Source organism: Orcinus orca, chromosome 5, assembly GCF_937001465.1.
Source record: "Orcinus orca chromosome 5, mOrcOrc1.1, whole genome shotgun sequence".
NCBI lineage: Eukaryota > Metazoa > Chordata > Mammalia > Artiodactyla > Delphinidae > Orcinus > Orcinus orca.
Genome location: NC_064563.1, coordinates 136711278 through 136727510, shown reverse-complemented (window position 1 = coordinate 136727510; position 16233 = coordinate 136711278). Strand labels below are relative to the sequence as shown.

Genomic DNA, 16233 nt, shown 5'->3' with positions numbered 1-16233 from the left:
TGTCGGAGCCCCTGAGGCTTTCCATGTGTCCACTCGCCCGCGGACGGTGCCCTGGGGCCCGAGGCACGTGCCTGCCCTGCTCCAGCACAGAGCCAGGACGGCAGGACCCCTCCATGGCTCTGGGCCTTCCCAAGGGTGGGAGGGGAAGCGTGCTCAGCTACAGCCTAATGTCATGTGTCAAAGTCTCACAATTTAGGGGCTCTGGTTAGGGCAGGACTGAAATGTGCCCAGCAAATCCTTTCTTTTGTGGGTTAAATGAATAGTGTTAAGTTTTCTAGGGAACATTTACTTTGAGGACCAGCTGTTGCAGGAGTTTGGGGAGGACATGTTCAAGGAAAAAACTGATACTTCAAGTCCATGTCATTATTTATTATAAAGGTTCCCAAGTCCCATCAGAAACCACACTGTGAGGGACCCATGCATTTTTCACCATAAATCATGGCCTTAGGTGAACAGCCATGAATTGTTGGCATACACGGGTCCTAGGCCAGCCAGCCCCTCCTAAACCCAGGTTGCCTCGAGACCCGCCTGGGGGAGACCAGGTGCTCAGAGGAGTGCAGGGCCTGGACTTTCCTCGGTGTGGGTGGAGTCCCCATCCTTCAGGCAGGCTGGGTTGTTACCTGAACACAGCAGGACCAGGGTCTGCCGTGGTGGGTCGGCTCCGGTGGTGGGGGGGCAGTTACCGTAAATTGGCGAGGACTCACTGGACTGTGCAGTGGGATTGAGCATTTCTTGATACCCATCCAGGGGTTGTGCTGAGAGTGGCCAGGGGGCCGTGGGGAGGCGCTGGAGTAAAGAGGAAGAGGCCTGGGTGGGACCAGCCAGGAAGGCCTTTTGCCGTGGTTGCCAAATCCTAGAATCAAGGTGAGGCCCCAGCCAGCTTGCCCATCTGTTTTGTGAGGGACACAAGGTATCTTATTCCAGGGACTTGCAAAGTAGAGTTGAAAGGAAGGTGTCCTGATGCTGCCTCTTCACGGGTAGAAGACAGTTTCAATCCGGCCGGCTGCATTTACACTCCCCCTTGAGCTGACCCCGGTACACACCCCAGTCTGGGATATAAAAGGCTGTCTCGCTCCCTGTCACGCTGTTTCAGGAGAGAGGGGTTGTGCCCCTAAGGGGTGTTGCATCCGCCGGACGGGGTGGCCATGGGGCAGGGAGAGCACGTGGCCTCCTCTCCTGCCGAGGCTGCCGTCCTGCGCAGGCCCAGGGCCAGCGGAGGGGAAGCCACAGCTTCGCCTTCTCCCCACTGGCGCTTTCTGAGCTGTGACAGTGTGTTCGTACAAGTGACACCAGAGACAGGTGTGTCTGGGGGGTGGACTTAGGAGTGCGTGGGGTTTTTTAATGACGTTTTTTCTTGTATTCTTTACGGTGTTATCTGCAGAATTTTAATGGCATATATTTTAGATCAGAAAGAAAAGAGTGAGCTTGTTTTAGAAACAGGAAACAAGAACGTGTTTGGAGACAGGGTCTCAGGCTGTTGACTGAGCTTTGCGCTCCAAGCTGGTGGGTGTAACACTCGTTTGGGTCCTGCCTTTGAAGTGATGATGGGGTGGGTGTGGTTATTGGTTTAAGACATTTAACGTAGCGCTGCTTTAGCGTACAACGTCCATGTAAAATGAGACGCCAGCCAGCTGGAGTGCTGGGGGCCTGGGGTGTTATTACACTGAAGGCCCGTCAGAAAACCTTCTTGTTTCTACCAGACTGTAAAGCTGCAGCATCCCAGCTCGTGCTCCCTGGACTTCTCTGTACTTGGGAGTCACCCGGGGCTGATGGCATTGGGCTGGGCTGGGCCTGAGATCGAACGTGTTTCCCAAGTGCCCAGCCTCGCTGCTGCTGGCCCAGGGACATACTGCCACCGGCCGGGGCCTAGCCTTTCCCCCTCTGTGGTAATAGCACAGGTTCTTGAACCTCTTCAGCGAGTGAGGATTTTGAAGGCCCTCCTGGCTGTCTGAATCCAGGTAGAGAGTCTGGATGTGGGGGGCCTGGGGTGGAGGCTGTGCGCCTAGAGGTGGCTGGCCGGACTCAGGTGCCTGGTGCCCCTGCCCATCATCTCTCCACCTGATGATAAGTGGAGAGGCCGGTCAGGTCCCGGTGGGATCTCGGCTGTTGTCAAGGCAGGTAATCTGTGGAGCCGAGTGGTGGTCAGGGAAGACTTTACCAAAAACAGACTGTGGAATAGCAGTTAAGAATAACCATCGGACGCCACCTTTAGTAACTGTGCTCCCGGCACCTGGTGAGGTCACATCTGCAGGAGGTGAAGCGGGCAGGGTCCCCGGGCCACCTCTGCACAGCGCAGAGGTCCGGCGGGCTCCTGGGGAGGGCCAGGGCCTGGGCGCTCCGTGTCCACCAGCGCGGCCCGAAGACACTTGTGGATTTACCTCTTTTTCTTCCCAGCTGGACAGCAAATCAGTGAAACACACAGCTTTGTCCCTTATTTCCGTCATTTTGGAGAGAGCCTTAAAGACCATTGACTACTGCCTGAATACAGGGGCCTGGCAGGAGTCGGGCGTGTACACGGCCGCGATGATGGAGGACTTTGTGCGGCTCTTCAGAGAAGCCCTGAGCAAGGTAGGCCCGGGAGCCAGGCTTGGGCTTTGCTTACAGGGGTCACAGGCGAGCACACCAGAGGGAAAAGGCGAGCTTGGGGGCCCAGAGGGCGGGTGCGAGGTGAAGGGAAGGGGTTGGGGCGCTCCTGGGACTCAGGTCCCATAAGGACTGGGGCTGCAGTGATGGGTGGCCTGCTCCTTCCTCCCTGGGGCTCGGTCTGGTGAGCAGGGAGCCCAGGCGTCCGCAGACTGGGTGGCTGCCCGGAAGAGCCAAGGGCTTGCTGGGCTGGGTACCCGCAGCCGGACGTAAGGATGAGTTTCTTGGTTCCCAGTGTCTGGCTCCGGTGAACAAGTCTTCAGGGGTTTGTTTTAATGATTGGTGCTGTGTTTTCACCAAATTCTTACAGTGTTCAGTTCTGGGAATTATACCCCAAACCAGAGCTCGCAGAGGCTGGGACCTCTTTCGGTCACACACACACACTTGCACATGCTGGCCCCTCTCCTCTGTTCTTTGCTTCTCCTTGTTAGTGGGTTCAGTTCATTTGTTTCTCTTCCTTTTAAAGGTGACTGGTTTTTTGTTTCTTTGTTTTCCCTTTTAGATTTTACCAGATCTGAATGCCATCGTGTGGGTCTGGCAGTCACTTAGGAAGCAGGAGACAGAACAGGATGACGAGAAAGCAAAGAAAAGGGGCAACAAGACCCCTGCTACCTGCGTGGCTCCCCAGAGCGGTGAGGGGCCTCTTCTGTTTGCAGATACCACTGACACAGGCAGCCTGGGAGCCTCCTGTCCAGAGGGGCTGATCTAGAGGGACTTGTGAAGGCCTCTCTGGCTCTGAATGAATCCTGTGTCCTTCTTTGCTTAGGGAGAAGAATGAGCATGGCATTGTACATTGAGTTTTTTGTGTTTTGTTTTTGTACATTGAGTTTTAACATCTGTTAGAAATGTGCCCAAGATTTATGCAAGCACTGTGTCTCTCTAAAAACTTGTATGATGAGTGCGATGTGCTCTGGCCTTTCCGTGAGGGAGGAGGCCTCTCTTTTGTTCTGCGGATAGCGGTGGGCTACATGGTCCCCCTGGAAATAAGATGTGTTGACTCAGACCTTGTCCCTGGTGAAGCGGTGGGCTTCACGTCTTATATCTCTGTCCTGTTTCATCCTTGCGCGGCCCTGTAGGGGTGGGCACTGCTGCGTGTCCCCATTTTTCAGACGAGGACGCTGAAGCAGAGAGACAGAGTAGCTTTACCCTGTCCGAGTTCATAGCTGTGAAATCGGGATTTAGACCCAGCCTGTTTGAACAGCTTTGACTTTTACCACGTTGACTCCTTAAACCTCGCTCCATGGGGATCTGTCTGCAGCCTCAGTGTTCCACATACAGTTGACCGTGATGGGTCACGCGTGGTTCGATCGCTCACTGATTGAGGACAGAGAGCAAGCGTGTTTCCTGATTCAAGCTGTTTAATTCTGGTTCAGATGATGCAGAAACCATTCTTCTGAAAGCCGCCCTGCTCCAGGTCATCTGCCTCTACCAGAAGGTGGTCCCACACGTGGTCATGCAATACAACTTTGACTTCAGCAAGCTCCTGAAAGGTGCGTCTCGAGGGATGGTGGGCGCCCCTCCACTGGTCCTGCCAGTGGGGGTGAAGGAAGGAAGTGTGGATAAACGAGCAGAGGCTCCGGCGCCGAGGACCGGGAAGGCTGCTGGACATTGTGGCCGGCGTGTGTGATCCACCAGCCTGGCTGTTTTCATCTGGACCAATGTGTTTTAAATAGCTGGTCTTCCTTAAGGAGATATCAGATGAACACTTGGCAGCCTCAAGAGAGAAGGGAGAAGCCAGCCAGGCTGAGTTGCCTGCCGTGGGTGATAGACAGATGAGATTATGTGATGTTAATTCTAAAGCCTCTTTGCAAAGGAAGAGGGGTGCAGAAATGAGGCCCCTTAGAAGGAGGTCCCGTTCACGCACAGGCACTTCTGACATGGTTACTCGTATTTTACCCAGTGAAGTTCAAACCGCATCTTGTAAAAGTAACATTATGCTTGTCTGGCCACGTTTCCTTGATAGAAAAGTTTGTCTAATAAAACTGACTTTGTAATTGGGCCTACAGAGGAAGACTTGCGGAAATATCATTCTTGGAATTTATATAAGCTACTGAAATAATCCTATTCAAAAAGCTGTAGTTAACTTTTTGATGGTTTAAAGGCAAAAAGTTCTCTTGCTGTGAGAATATGAGATTTACTATAAAGTGGCCATTTAACATCTGGTACCACGTCCTTCGTGAGCAAAGGATTAACCCAGAAATCAGGCCAGAGACTGAGGACCCTGTCTCAGACCCAGGCGGCCGCAGGCTGTGCACAAGATGCTTGCCGTCTAGGGAGCAAGGCCTGTGCCCCGCACCAGGGGTCACACTCACGAGAGACTGTACCTGGAGGGCAGTGTGCACTGGGGGCTCTGAGCTGTAGGAAGAGGTCAATGTGGGCTGAGTGCAGGGAAGGGCAGACAGCACCCCCACTCTTTGGTGAAGGATTTGGATAGACCTTGGGACGGGGGGGATGTGTCAGTGAGGTGTGTAGGCAGGAGACTGGGCACAGCCTGTGTCAGGGTGACCACAGGACAAGGACGGGCGGAACCCCCACATCTTCTGCCTAGTTCCCTGGACAGTTCCCTGTCCCATCCTCGTGGCCAGGGCGGCAGTAGCTGGGCCCCCGCGCCCGCCCCCCACCCCCGATGTCTCATCTGTCTTCCTCTTTCCCACCCACAGGCGTCATCTCAGAGGAGGGCCTGCGTGAGGAGGTGCCTGTCACCCTGCAGCACCTTGTTCTCAAGGTGGCCCTGGCACTGCCCGCCAGCAAGTTTCTGTGGTTAAAGGCCCAGGTAGGAGGTCGTGACCCCGCCTCTGTTGTTAGCTCACCTGCAGGCTTGTTGGCTTTCTGGCCTGGGAATCTCTAGCTGCATCAGAACCCTGACTGCTGGTTGCGAAGGAAGACGTTGACGGTTCTCCTTTTAGAGAGAAGCCTCTAGAGCGGAGGCCAGGTCCTGATTTGTGAACCAGGAATCTCTTTGCTTTGCAAAGTAAGGTGCTTAGCTATCCTTACTGAAAATATATCATTGCTGGGTGTTGGGAGTTTTTTTCCTTTTTTCTCTTGACTCTTTTACATTCTTCTTGTCCTTTAAAAACCCTTTTGGAAATAAACAAAATACGTTTCCTTCTCCTTCGTCCTCATCCTGGAAGGACTTAAGACAGAGATGGGAATAGACACCAAGCCACGAGAGGGTTGAGGCTGGTGGAAAAATCAGTAAAGATGGCTGGCGTTGTTTTCTGTGTCTTTGCTAACGTCTTCTAGGATTTCTGGAGAACATAATGTTGAATCGTAAAGGGAACTCACGATGTAACAGATATTTACCTCTGTATTTAAACACAGGATGCCATGTCACTTCTATCCAAAGAGGGAAAGTGACCAGGCCAAATGAAGCCTTGTCTGCGTGTGTCTCTGGGTAGCTCAGAGGACTTGTTTTAATGGCTTACCGTCTTCTTTGAGTCCTTGTATGGAGCCAGGAGTGCGGAAACGTACCCTGGCGCTTTCAGAGGTGCTATTTCCAGAGGGTGGAAGAACACCGTGGCCCTGGGACCTCTGTGTTCCCCTCAGTCCTCTTTCCGAGGCTTGCCTGCCTCATGGTTGAGGACGGTCCTCACTGAGAACTTACCGAATGCCAGGCTCGGCACGAGTGTGCCATGTATCGTCTCATTTATCACCACTTACAGACGAGACAGCTGGAGCGCAGAGTGGTTAGGAGGCTTCCGTGGGGTCCCGGCCGCAAGTAGGGGATCCAGGATTGGACCCAGGCAGCATTGCCCAGACCCTGCTCTCAACTTGACAACCCCCGTGAGGTCGCTGCCAGGACCCCAGTGAGATGACGGATGAGTCTGGGGTGTTTAGTTTTTTACCCCAGCTGAACTGGGCCGTTGGGGTCTTGAGGATTTAGTTGGAAAGGGAACAGAGGCCTCTTACCTTGAAAGAACTGGTATTAACGTATTAGTTTATATCCCATGCTTCATTTTTTGCTCATAAGATGGGTCTGCTGGGCTTTGGGAACCATAGCCCTCATGTGCTCAGATCAGGGCTGCGGGGACGCTCCAGGGAGACACAGATGCATCGGGGTCTGGGCTGGGAATCTGGAGCGCCATGTGTTCAAAGCCCAGAAGCCTTTGTTAAGAGGCCTGCTTACGTGTAAGGAACCGATTATATCCGTGCCGGCATCTTACTGAAATGCAGCAAGCCTGGCGTTGGACGGAGTCAGGCAGCCCTGGGTGGTGTGTTTTCCCGCCTGCCACCCGCCGCCAGCCAGTGCTGTGTCTGCGCCAGGACTCCTGGGCTTGAACCCCATGTCGGTCATTAAACGGCCATCACCTCCTTGTGCCTCAGTGTCTGCACATGTGAAATGGGGGTGACGGTTGTCCCCACCGCAGGCTTGTTGGGAGGACAAAGTGTCAGTGTATGTGAAGCACCTGAAGGGCCCCCGTGCTTCCTGCGGTGACTGCTGTTAACTACAGCTGCTTTCGGGGCTGTGGGAGGAGCTCCTAACTCCTGAGGTTCCTCGTGTATAGCATCCCGGCAGGCTTGCCGAGTGGTGGTTAAAATGAGATGAGATGAGAGGCCGGGAAGAACACTGGGCATGCAGTACCTGTTCGCTCAGCAAGCAGTGGCCTTTGTTACGTTTCTAATATTCTATTGTTCAAACTCCAGGAAGGCCCAGATGCAGAAATTATTGGAGGAAAGCGATCCGTGTTTTACTTACTGATGAAGATGTTTGTGACCAGTAGCCATTCGCATCTCAAGTCATCAACCAAACTTCTGATCGTGAAGGTGAGCCTTTTCTACCAGTTCCTAGTTCTAGAAGCGTTTTGTACAATCTTGCTTATAGTAGATGCTTAGTCAACAGTTGTTGAATTAAGGATGTATTAAGACTGTTACAATTTAAAAACAGAAGGTTTTATGGCAGTTTTAATGTATTCTGTCTTAACCTGGCTGTGTTCCCAAGAGGCAACCTGGTGAAATGGGAAAAGTGGGCACTTTGAAGTCCTGTTCCAAGATTTGAGTCCTGGTTCTGCTGTTCCTGGGTGGCACTGGACAAATTGCTTAACCTCTCTGAACTTAGTTTTTCCGTGGTGAACGGGAATAACAAAGCCGTAGGATTGCAAGGGAGGTTACGTGTGATCAAATAGTAGGCCATGCCTGGCACATTCTGGACTCAGTAAACATTAGGTTTCGGCCCTCTGGGGAACAATTTAATAGGCGATGCCTCTTCCCTCAGCTCCAGACTCAGCCTCCTCCAGGGCCCTGGCGACTGACCGCAGCCGTCACCCACAGCACAGGTGTCGCCAGAGTCAGCGGAAGGGAATGAGGAGTTTGTTGGCGTCTCTTCTTTCTTACACTTGAACTCATTTTCCAGGGCTACGTCAGGTCTTGCTGCAGCTCTAGGAAATCTGGTTCCTTGGTTCCACTGGGCAGCAGACATCCTGGTCAGGGCCGGGGCCGGGCGGGTTGCTAGAAGAATCACATTCATTGTATTCAGGGCACAGAGATTTCACCTTTGAAGTGCCAGTAGTCTTGCCACCCTTCAACCTCGCCTGAGCTGCGTGGAGGACGCGAAAGTCTAGGTCGTGACCTCTGCAAGGTTGTGCAGGTGTGATTTCATGATCACTCCCTGCATGTGGGTGGAATGGCACGTCAGGCTCTCCCTCAGAGCACTCTGTGCAGGGCTCGTGCCGACGGGCTGCTGAGACCCCGAGTTCTGTCGTCGGGCCATTTGGGGATGTCATTTAACCAAGTCCTGCCTCGTAACACGTTCTGCTCCCTTAGAACGGAAGTAAGGTGGTGCCTCTGGCCCAGGCCTGGGCCTTCAGAAGCCACGTTGAGAAGATTCGGCCTGACTGGGCCACTGTTTTGGAGAATTTCATGCAGGCTGAGGGCTGAGTGGCTGGGAGGAGTCAAGTCCCAGGTTGGAAAGCAGACTTTCAAGTAGCAGTGGGATATTTTCCCTTTTTATTATTTAGGAGTTGAAGGAGAGGAATAAGCAGCAGTGAGATGAGGGACTGTGTTCTCCTTGATCGAGCCCAGAGCGACCTCTTTTCCTCGTTTCCCTCGACAGTGGGGGTTGTTCTGAAGCGCAGCTTTTAGGATAAAACTGGATGGAACTTTTACTCGCTCTGTGCTCCGTGGGTCTCAGAGGACCCACGGAAAGCGGGTTCTTCCCTGACTTTTCAGATCCTGCGGGACACAGGGGTGTTTGAGCACACCTGGCAGGAGCTGGAGCTGTGGCTGGAACACCTGGATGACACCGAGCAGGAGAACAAGGAGGCCGTGATTCAGTTTTTGGAACGCGTGAGCACGTATTTCCCACGTACAGAAAGCACGTTCAGGACGGCGTACTAAGTGACCCTCAGTATGATTAAGGCATTTCTGATGTACCAGAGCCCAGAGGCCTCTCCTCCTGACTCACTTCCTAATTCTTGCTGAGATGTCAGAACGATTTAGTTTTAGAATCTGTAAAATGGGACTATATCACTGTGTGCTCTTAACTTCCTTTTGGGCGTTTGTTTTTGTAGGAGGGATTAGTGGTACACTAAGAGTGGTATTAAAAGCAATAGTCTGATGTGAAAAGGAGATATTTTTAAAAAATCTACAACAAAAAGTGCTTTTTTAAAAAACTTTGCAGAAAAACGATTTTTCTTTGAAGGCCTGTTAAGATTTTTGCTCTTCCCTTTATTTTACCTGCGACATTTGGGGGCATTTTTCATTTCACGTGTGACCATCTAAATATTTCCCACTTGACTCTTTAATGCTCAGGTTCTCCTGACATTGGTGGCGAATCCCTATTCGTACACGGACAAAGCGTCTGACTTTGTCCAGGAAGCCAGCGCCCTGCAGGCCTCCATGACGCGGCAGGACGCCGATGATGTCAGCATTCCCATCTCCCACATTGACGGTGGGTGCCGCTCCCTGCGCTCCTTGGGCTTCTGAAGAGCCAGCCACGGTGGCGTATTAGAGGCAAAACAGAATTGCACCGAAGCCTTGTGCGGAGGGCAGACGTCCCATTTCTTTGCATCAGAGATCAGCCGCCTCTGGAATTGGAAATCCCCTCATTTGCTTACGTAACAGGAAATAGGTGCAGGGCTTATTTGCTGCGTTGTTGTTATTTGTGCAGTGTTTGCTTTGTGCCAGGTGATGCTCTAAGCTCTTAATAAATCCTAACTCATGTAACCTCATAAACAACCCTAAGTTGGGGGGGGGGTCATCCTCATTTTATGTATTGACAAGGCAGCTGAGGCACAGAGAGGTTAAGCAATCTGCTCAGCCTCACACAGCGAGGATGGAGCAAAGTCAGGATTTGACTTCAGACACTCTGGCCCTAGTCTGTGCGTCAGCCCTTATGCTCTGTGGCTTCTCAGATTTTGGCTTGTTTCCATGACTATCCAGGTTAAAGTTTCTGGGCTTCTCAGTGTCACGCGAGGAAACTTCAACCTGTTACTACCTGAGCTGGATAGTCCTGCATTTTGTCTGGCAGAGGTCTTAAGATTTTATAGATAATGCCTTATTTGTTTAGAATCAAACATTACACTAAGCATTTTCCCCCAAGAGAAGTTTAGCTCTTATTTTTTCCTCTTTTTGCAAACGTCCTCTTGCTTGCCCTACCTGTGGGATTCTTGCAGTAGACTCCTTTGCCACCTCTTGCCTGGCCCTGATTCCCAGCTTTCTGCCTCAGATGTTCTCGACATGGTGGATGTCCTGGTGGAGGGCAGCGAAGGCTTGGATGAGGAGGTTGGATTCTTACTGAATGAAGACATGATCGTGCTCACGTTCCCGTTCAGTGCTGTGGTCCCCGCTGCCCTGGAAGCCAGGAATAAGTTGCTCCTTGGAACAGAAAGTGAAGCAGGTACCTGTGTGTAGTGAGAATGTTGTGGCTGCATCAGGCCAGCTGGGTCTCTGTGGGGTAGGAGGTGGGATTCCAAGGGCTTTGGAAATAATTGCTGAAAACCCAAGGCAGCAGGGGTTCAGACCCACCAAAGTGATAGCTGCACAGCTGGTAGAACTAAGTGTACAGGGGTAGGAATCTAGAGGCTGGCTAGGCTGTTGGGAAATGGGTCGTTTGACGGACGAGTCTGAAATAATGTGTTTGCATGGCTGCACAGACACCTGCTGTAACACCGGTACTTTCTCTTCAGTATTTATTCTTGATATCTTGATGCTAGGGTACAAGTCCTTCATCCTTACTGGGTATCCAGGCAACACAGACCCAAGAAAGCACTCACAGGTCGCAGTGGTGTAATTAGTCAGGGTTGCTCAGGCTTTGCTGCAGTAACACATACGCCCCAATGCGTCAGTGGCTTAAGGAGCAAAGGTCTCTCTCTCGACCGTGTCATGGTCCAGGACAGGTCAGGTGCTCTCCTGGGTGGCTGTTGTCCAGGAGGTAGCTCAGGGATCCTGGCTGCTCCCATCCTGTAGCTGTGCCATCTCAACATACGGCTTCCCAGGTCACTGTGGAAGAGGCAGAGAGAGTGGACAATGAAGCAGAGGTGTTCTGGCCAGGCCTGGAAGTGGCTGAGCGAGTCGCGTGGTCCCAGCCTAACTGCAAGGGAGGCTTGTGTGCCAAGGAAGTGGAAATGGATTGGTTTGCGCCAAGCAAGTCCCTGTCCCGGGTGGCCTTGGCCTCACCTCTTCAGCGCCTGGGTCTCCACTTCTGGGCCTCAGCACCCGAAGTCTGACTGTGTGCTGTATGTTTAATAGAAGTCTGGCATGGTCTGCAGTGGTAGCATCTGCCTTCCAGCGTGGTTGTGTGATCGCTTACAGAATGGTTATGACTCTTTCTGGGTCTTGAATATGGGTGGGAGTTGGTGTTATTGATGGGTCACAGAAGGGCAGTCCCAGCAAGCGTCTCCCTGCCGTGTCTCCCTCCTTTGCAGGAGAAAGCATCGTGGCGTATCTGACAGGGGTGTTGACGGACCTCCTCCACACCCAGAGAGACCCTCTGGCTCTGTGTCTTCTGCTTCAGTCTTACGACAAGTTGGAGCCTCCGCTCCCACCTTGCTGCCGTCAGCTGTCCAGGTTCAACAGATACTACAGCCTCTGGATCCCGGAGCCAGCCCGAGAGGCCTTGGTGAGCTGCGGCGACCACCACTTCTGCGGAAACCTAGAAACCCCCGGAGGTTCCTCCCTGTGGGCCGCAGCGGGCTGTACCCCAGCTGTGTAGCTTTCACAGCTTAACAGGGTGAACGCTCATCACCTTGTCGTTTCCCCAGAGTAGGAGAGGAAGGCACGTGGTGTCTCTGCCGCTCAGCTAGTGTGACGAGACCCCGAGGGGCTCCGCGATGTAGCAGAACCGAATTCGCCGCTGGCTGCACGTTTGGGCTTTGAGGCTGGGGTTGGGGGCGGGGCCTCCTTCTCCTCCCTTCCAGAGTGGTCTGTGCGCGCTCGCCTCACAGCCCTCGTCTGCACTCCTCAGCGGCCCCTAGACTTGGCATGCTCAGCGGTTAGACCCGAAGGCCGCTAGCAGGCTACGCTCTGCTAGACGGGAAAGTGAAAACAGAAAGAAAGAAATGGTTTTCTCCTGGTGGGGGCGGCATTCTTAAAAGGGGTGCTGCAGGTCTGGCTCTGATGCAGCGTGCTTAGGATTGCTGGTGGAGCAAGAAATTCACTTTGCGTTGTGCGCTTTTGTGTGTTCGCTCAGTTGTGGCCGCGCTTGAGAAAGCAGGCAGCTAGGGAGGACCTCTTCCTCTTATGAACTTGGTAGCAGGAGCCTGTGTCGATTGCACGTTCACGGTCTGTTAGGGCCTCATCCCTAAGTGCATCACACGTATTTTACGCCATTTAATCCTCACAACTCAGAGAGGGGTCTGGACTTAACTATCCTCCTTGTACACGTGGGGAAACTGAGGTTCAGAGCAGTTCCGCCCCCAGGCAGTGGTAGACTCAGGATCCAGGCAGGCCTCTGGGCTCCAGAGCCCAGGCCCATCACAGCTATCGCCGCCTTCCCCACCTGACAGGCCGTGGTCAGGAGGTGGTCAGAGCCACACAGCAGCTTCCGTGGGTGTTAGCAGTCCGTGCCGTGCTGCACGGTGCTCCAAGTGTAGGCGTCCACTCCGTGGAGTCAGGCACTCGGCAGTTCTCACCCGTGAGGGCACGTCAGGATCCCCCAGACGCTCATTCAGACATGGTCGCTGGGCGTGTGATTCAGCAGGTCCGGGGCGGGCCTGGGAATTTGCATTTCTAGCAAGTTCCCGGGTCATGCTGTTGCTGGTCCATGGTCGAGCCCCACTGAGTTTCAGGGCACCACGCAGCCTAGTTGTACTGGCCTTAGGAAACAGTGTTTGGAGTTATAACAAGAAAAGCCATGTGGGGTGAATAAAGAAGGCAGTTTGGGAACTAAGTTAGAAGAAATGACCCACTTGGAGACGGAATGACTTCAGGAACGTATCTTCCGTCCGGCCACGTCCTCTCATCCTCCCATCCTCCCGGGGAGGCCTTTGAAAGGCATGCAGCTCCCCCAGCCGGCTCCTTCCCAGGGTGGCATTTCCCAGTTTCCAGGGATTAATCACAGTGACTCCTGTGAGTAAAATCCTGTCTCTGTGCCGCGTGACTCCTGTTCTCCAGAGCGTGTAAATACCTCCCGGCTCAGTGCCCTCACGTGGACACACGCTAGGAAAGTACGTGTAACTGAGCGTGTTGGGACTTTACTTGAATAAAATGCCACAGGGTCACCTAGATGTAGTATCAGTAGGTGATTTTTGTGAAACGCCCCTCTGTGTGCATGTCGCCCTGTCCCTGTTTTAGCACCCTGTGCCCTTTGCCCCTGGTGCCGATCTGTCTTTTCTCTCTCCTCCCCTGCTGTCTCCCAGGCGCTGCAGACGTTGGGCAGCCCTGCTCCGCCGGACCCCCCAGCCTCCTCTTTCAGTGCCCTGCTGCAGATGGCCTACACAGGCCAGGGCCAAGGTCAGGTCCAGGGCCCGGGCGCATTCCCGCTCCTGGACGAGGGGGTCCAGGGGCGGCTGCGGGCTGCCCTCCTGCACCTCCCGATGCACCGGGCCCTGCGCTCCGCCAGACACCTGCTGCTGTACCTCAAGAGCACCGTGGAGAACTTCGGCCAGGTCAGCGCTGCCCCCGCTCCCTGGCTTCGCCACCTGCAGAGAGTGTGGCCTTCTGCCGGTCGGGTCCACGCTGAGTGACGGTGTGGATGGAGGCCTGGAGCCCCACTGTCGCCCCGTTTGTCCGCACACGGGGAGGGCGGTGGCCAGTGTGCAGGGCCCCGAGCGGGCCGCGGTTTGGGAGCCTTGGCTCCGGGTGCTGTGCCCTCTCCCTGGGGCAGAGGCGCAGATCTCAGACCGGGAGCCACACGCAGCTGAACGTGGTCGCTGGGGCAGCTGAGGCCGGGCGGGGCCCTTCCCCCGGCTGAGCGGGTCTGCGGCACGACCAGGCGTCCCCGCTGCCTTTATAAGTTTTAACTCGGCGGCTCGTTGTTGGGCCTTCTGTCCCTGAGGTGGTTTACGGATTTTTAGTTTAGGTTTGTTGTTGTTGTTGTTGTTTTAGTATTTATTTATTTGGCTGCTCCGGGTCTTAGTTGCCGCGTGCGGGATCTTTTTAGTTGCGGCAGGTGAACTCTTAGGTGCGGCATGTGGGATCTAGTTCCCTGACCAGGGATTGTACCCGGGACCCCTGCATTGGGGGCGCAGTCTTAGCTACTGGACCACCAGGGAAGTCCCTTGGTTTAGGTTCTGAGGTGGGCTTTTCCCCCTCATCTTGGTCAAAATAAATCTGTGTGTTTCATCAAGATTTAGGAGGACAAGTCTTATTAAGAAATGACTTTGAGGACTTCCCTGGTGGCACAGTGGTTAAGAGTCCGCCTGCCAATGCAGGGGACACGGGTTCGAGCCCTGTTCCAGGAAGATCCCACGTGCCGCAGAGCAACTAAGCCCGTGCGCCACAACTACTGAGCCTGCGCTCTAGAGCCTGCAAGCCACAACTACTGAGCCCACGTGCCACAACTACTGAACCCATGTGCCACAACTGCTGAGCCCACGCGCCTAGAGCCCGTGCTCCACAACAAGAGAAGCCAGCGCAAAGAGAAGCCCGCGCACTGCAACAAAGAGTAGCCCTTGCTTGCCGCAACTAGAGAAAGCCCACGCGCAGCAACGAAGGCCAAACGCAGCCAAAAATAAATAAATAAATTTTAAAAACTTTTATAAGAAAAAAGGAAAAAGAAATGACTTTGAGGTTGTTGGCAGTTTACCGGGAGTTGCCATTTTAGCCTGCTTCCCTCCTTGATTCTTGTTTCTGGCAACTCTCCCCTTCTGGCCCTGGGGGACGCGGCAGTCAGTGTTCTGGTGACTGTCAGCCCTTCCTGGGTCTGAGGGTCGTGTGTGTCTGGTCCTCACAGCTGGGCAGGAGGACGGGGCCTCCCCTGCTGCAGTTCCTCCTGGACCTCCTCAGGCACCTGGTCATCCACTGTCAGCAGCTGGACGCCCAGAACCAGCAGAAGCGCCAGGCCGCCCAGGCTGAGTCCGACCTCTTTTTGGACGTGGAGTCCATGGCCTCGCTGGAGTTGGCCGATGACAAGGTACCGCCGCCCTTCCTCCCTGGGTCTCCTTCCGGTTCGCCTTTTCCTGTGAGGTCACAGCCACTGGCTTTCCCTCCGTTCTGGTTAAAAGCAAGTACGTGTTCATTGCAGGGAAGTAGGGAGATGCAGAGAACTCCAAAGGAGGCCCTGAGCACCATCCCCCGCCCACCCCGAGAGAAGCACAGTTTACTTGGGGCATTCATCTTTCCAGTCACTTCTCTGCTCACACTTGCCCTGCTGCGAGCACTTTCCCTCCCACTGTGCCGTGAGCGTCCTGAGAACTCGGACTGCGTATTTTCCTCTTAAAGGGTTGCAGCCCGTGTTGAGCGAAGGCTGGGCAGTGGGCGGGGCCCTTCCTCGTGAACACACACAGCAACCACACTGCCTGGGGAGGAGTGAGCCTTCCTCTCCTGCTGGCAGTCTCGTGAGTCAGCTTTTGAACTGGGGCCAGGCCGAATCTTTCTCACCATTTGCCATTTGACCTGTTGTACTGGGTTTGGGTGCAGGCGTGTTCCTCAGTTCACAGTCGAACGCATGGCTCCCTTCCTTTGCTCTCCAAGGGGGCTTTCTTGGGGAGGCATTTGTTGGTGCAAGACCACCTGTTAGCCAGTCGTTGGGCACAGCACTCCTGATGTGTGCTTTTCTGTTTTTCTTTCTGTTTGGGAAAGCTCAGTTGGAAAGTGTGATAGGCTCCTCTTTCCTTCCTGAAGAGTAAATAAGGAAAAAAATTTATTTCTGTCCCCGGGGACTGGGTGACTTCATTGACTAGGAATCGTGTTCGGCGAGGCTGTATCAAGTCATCATCTAATCCAGCAAAGCACACTCAGCTACTCTCTGCTCAGTGGTTTAAACTAGTCTTGGGGTCAGAGCTAGTTCCTCAGGGGGTCACTCGAGGCCCAGCCTCCTTCTGGAAGTGGACACAGTTTCACCTTCAGTTCTGGATCGTTTAACCCCTACCCATCTTCCCCAGCCACGGAGCCTCTCCGAAGCCAGGGTAGCCCTGCCCTGGTGGCCGGGTGGTACCCACGTCCCTCAACCAGATTTATTTAGGAGGGCAGGGCTGCTAGGGAGAAACCAGGAGA

General features: G+C 53.9%; 1 protein-coding gene across 2 annotated transcripts in view; it reads left to right on the top strand.

Annotated features, from left to right (window-relative positions):
• The window catches only part of URB1 (URB1 ribosome biogenesis homolog), a 64422-nt gene that overhangs the window by 20559 nt on the left and 27630 nt on the right, over window positions 1-16233 (top strand). For both annotated transcript variants that reach the window (XM_049710488.1, XM_033418191.2), the window contains 11 exons: window positions 2395-2568; window positions 3146-3275; window positions 4017-4133; window positions 5304-5416; window positions 7288-7407; window positions 8809-8925; window positions 9391-9529; window positions 10307-10477; window positions 11505-11698; window positions 13437-13685; window positions 14972-15151. In XM_049710488.1, the coding sequence (XP_049566445.1) occupies window positions 2395-2568; window positions 3146-3275; window positions 4017-4133; window positions 5304-5416; window positions 7288-7407; window positions 8809-8925; window positions 9391-9529; window positions 10307-10477; window positions 11505-11698; window positions 13437-13685; window positions 14972-15151 (1704 nt within the window). The remainder of the gene's footprint in view (window positions 1-2394; window positions 2569-3145; window positions 3276-4016; window positions 4134-5303; window positions 5417-7287; window positions 7408-8808; window positions 8926-9390; window positions 9530-10306; window positions 10478-11504; window positions 11699-13436; window positions 13686-14971; window positions 15152-16233) is intronic.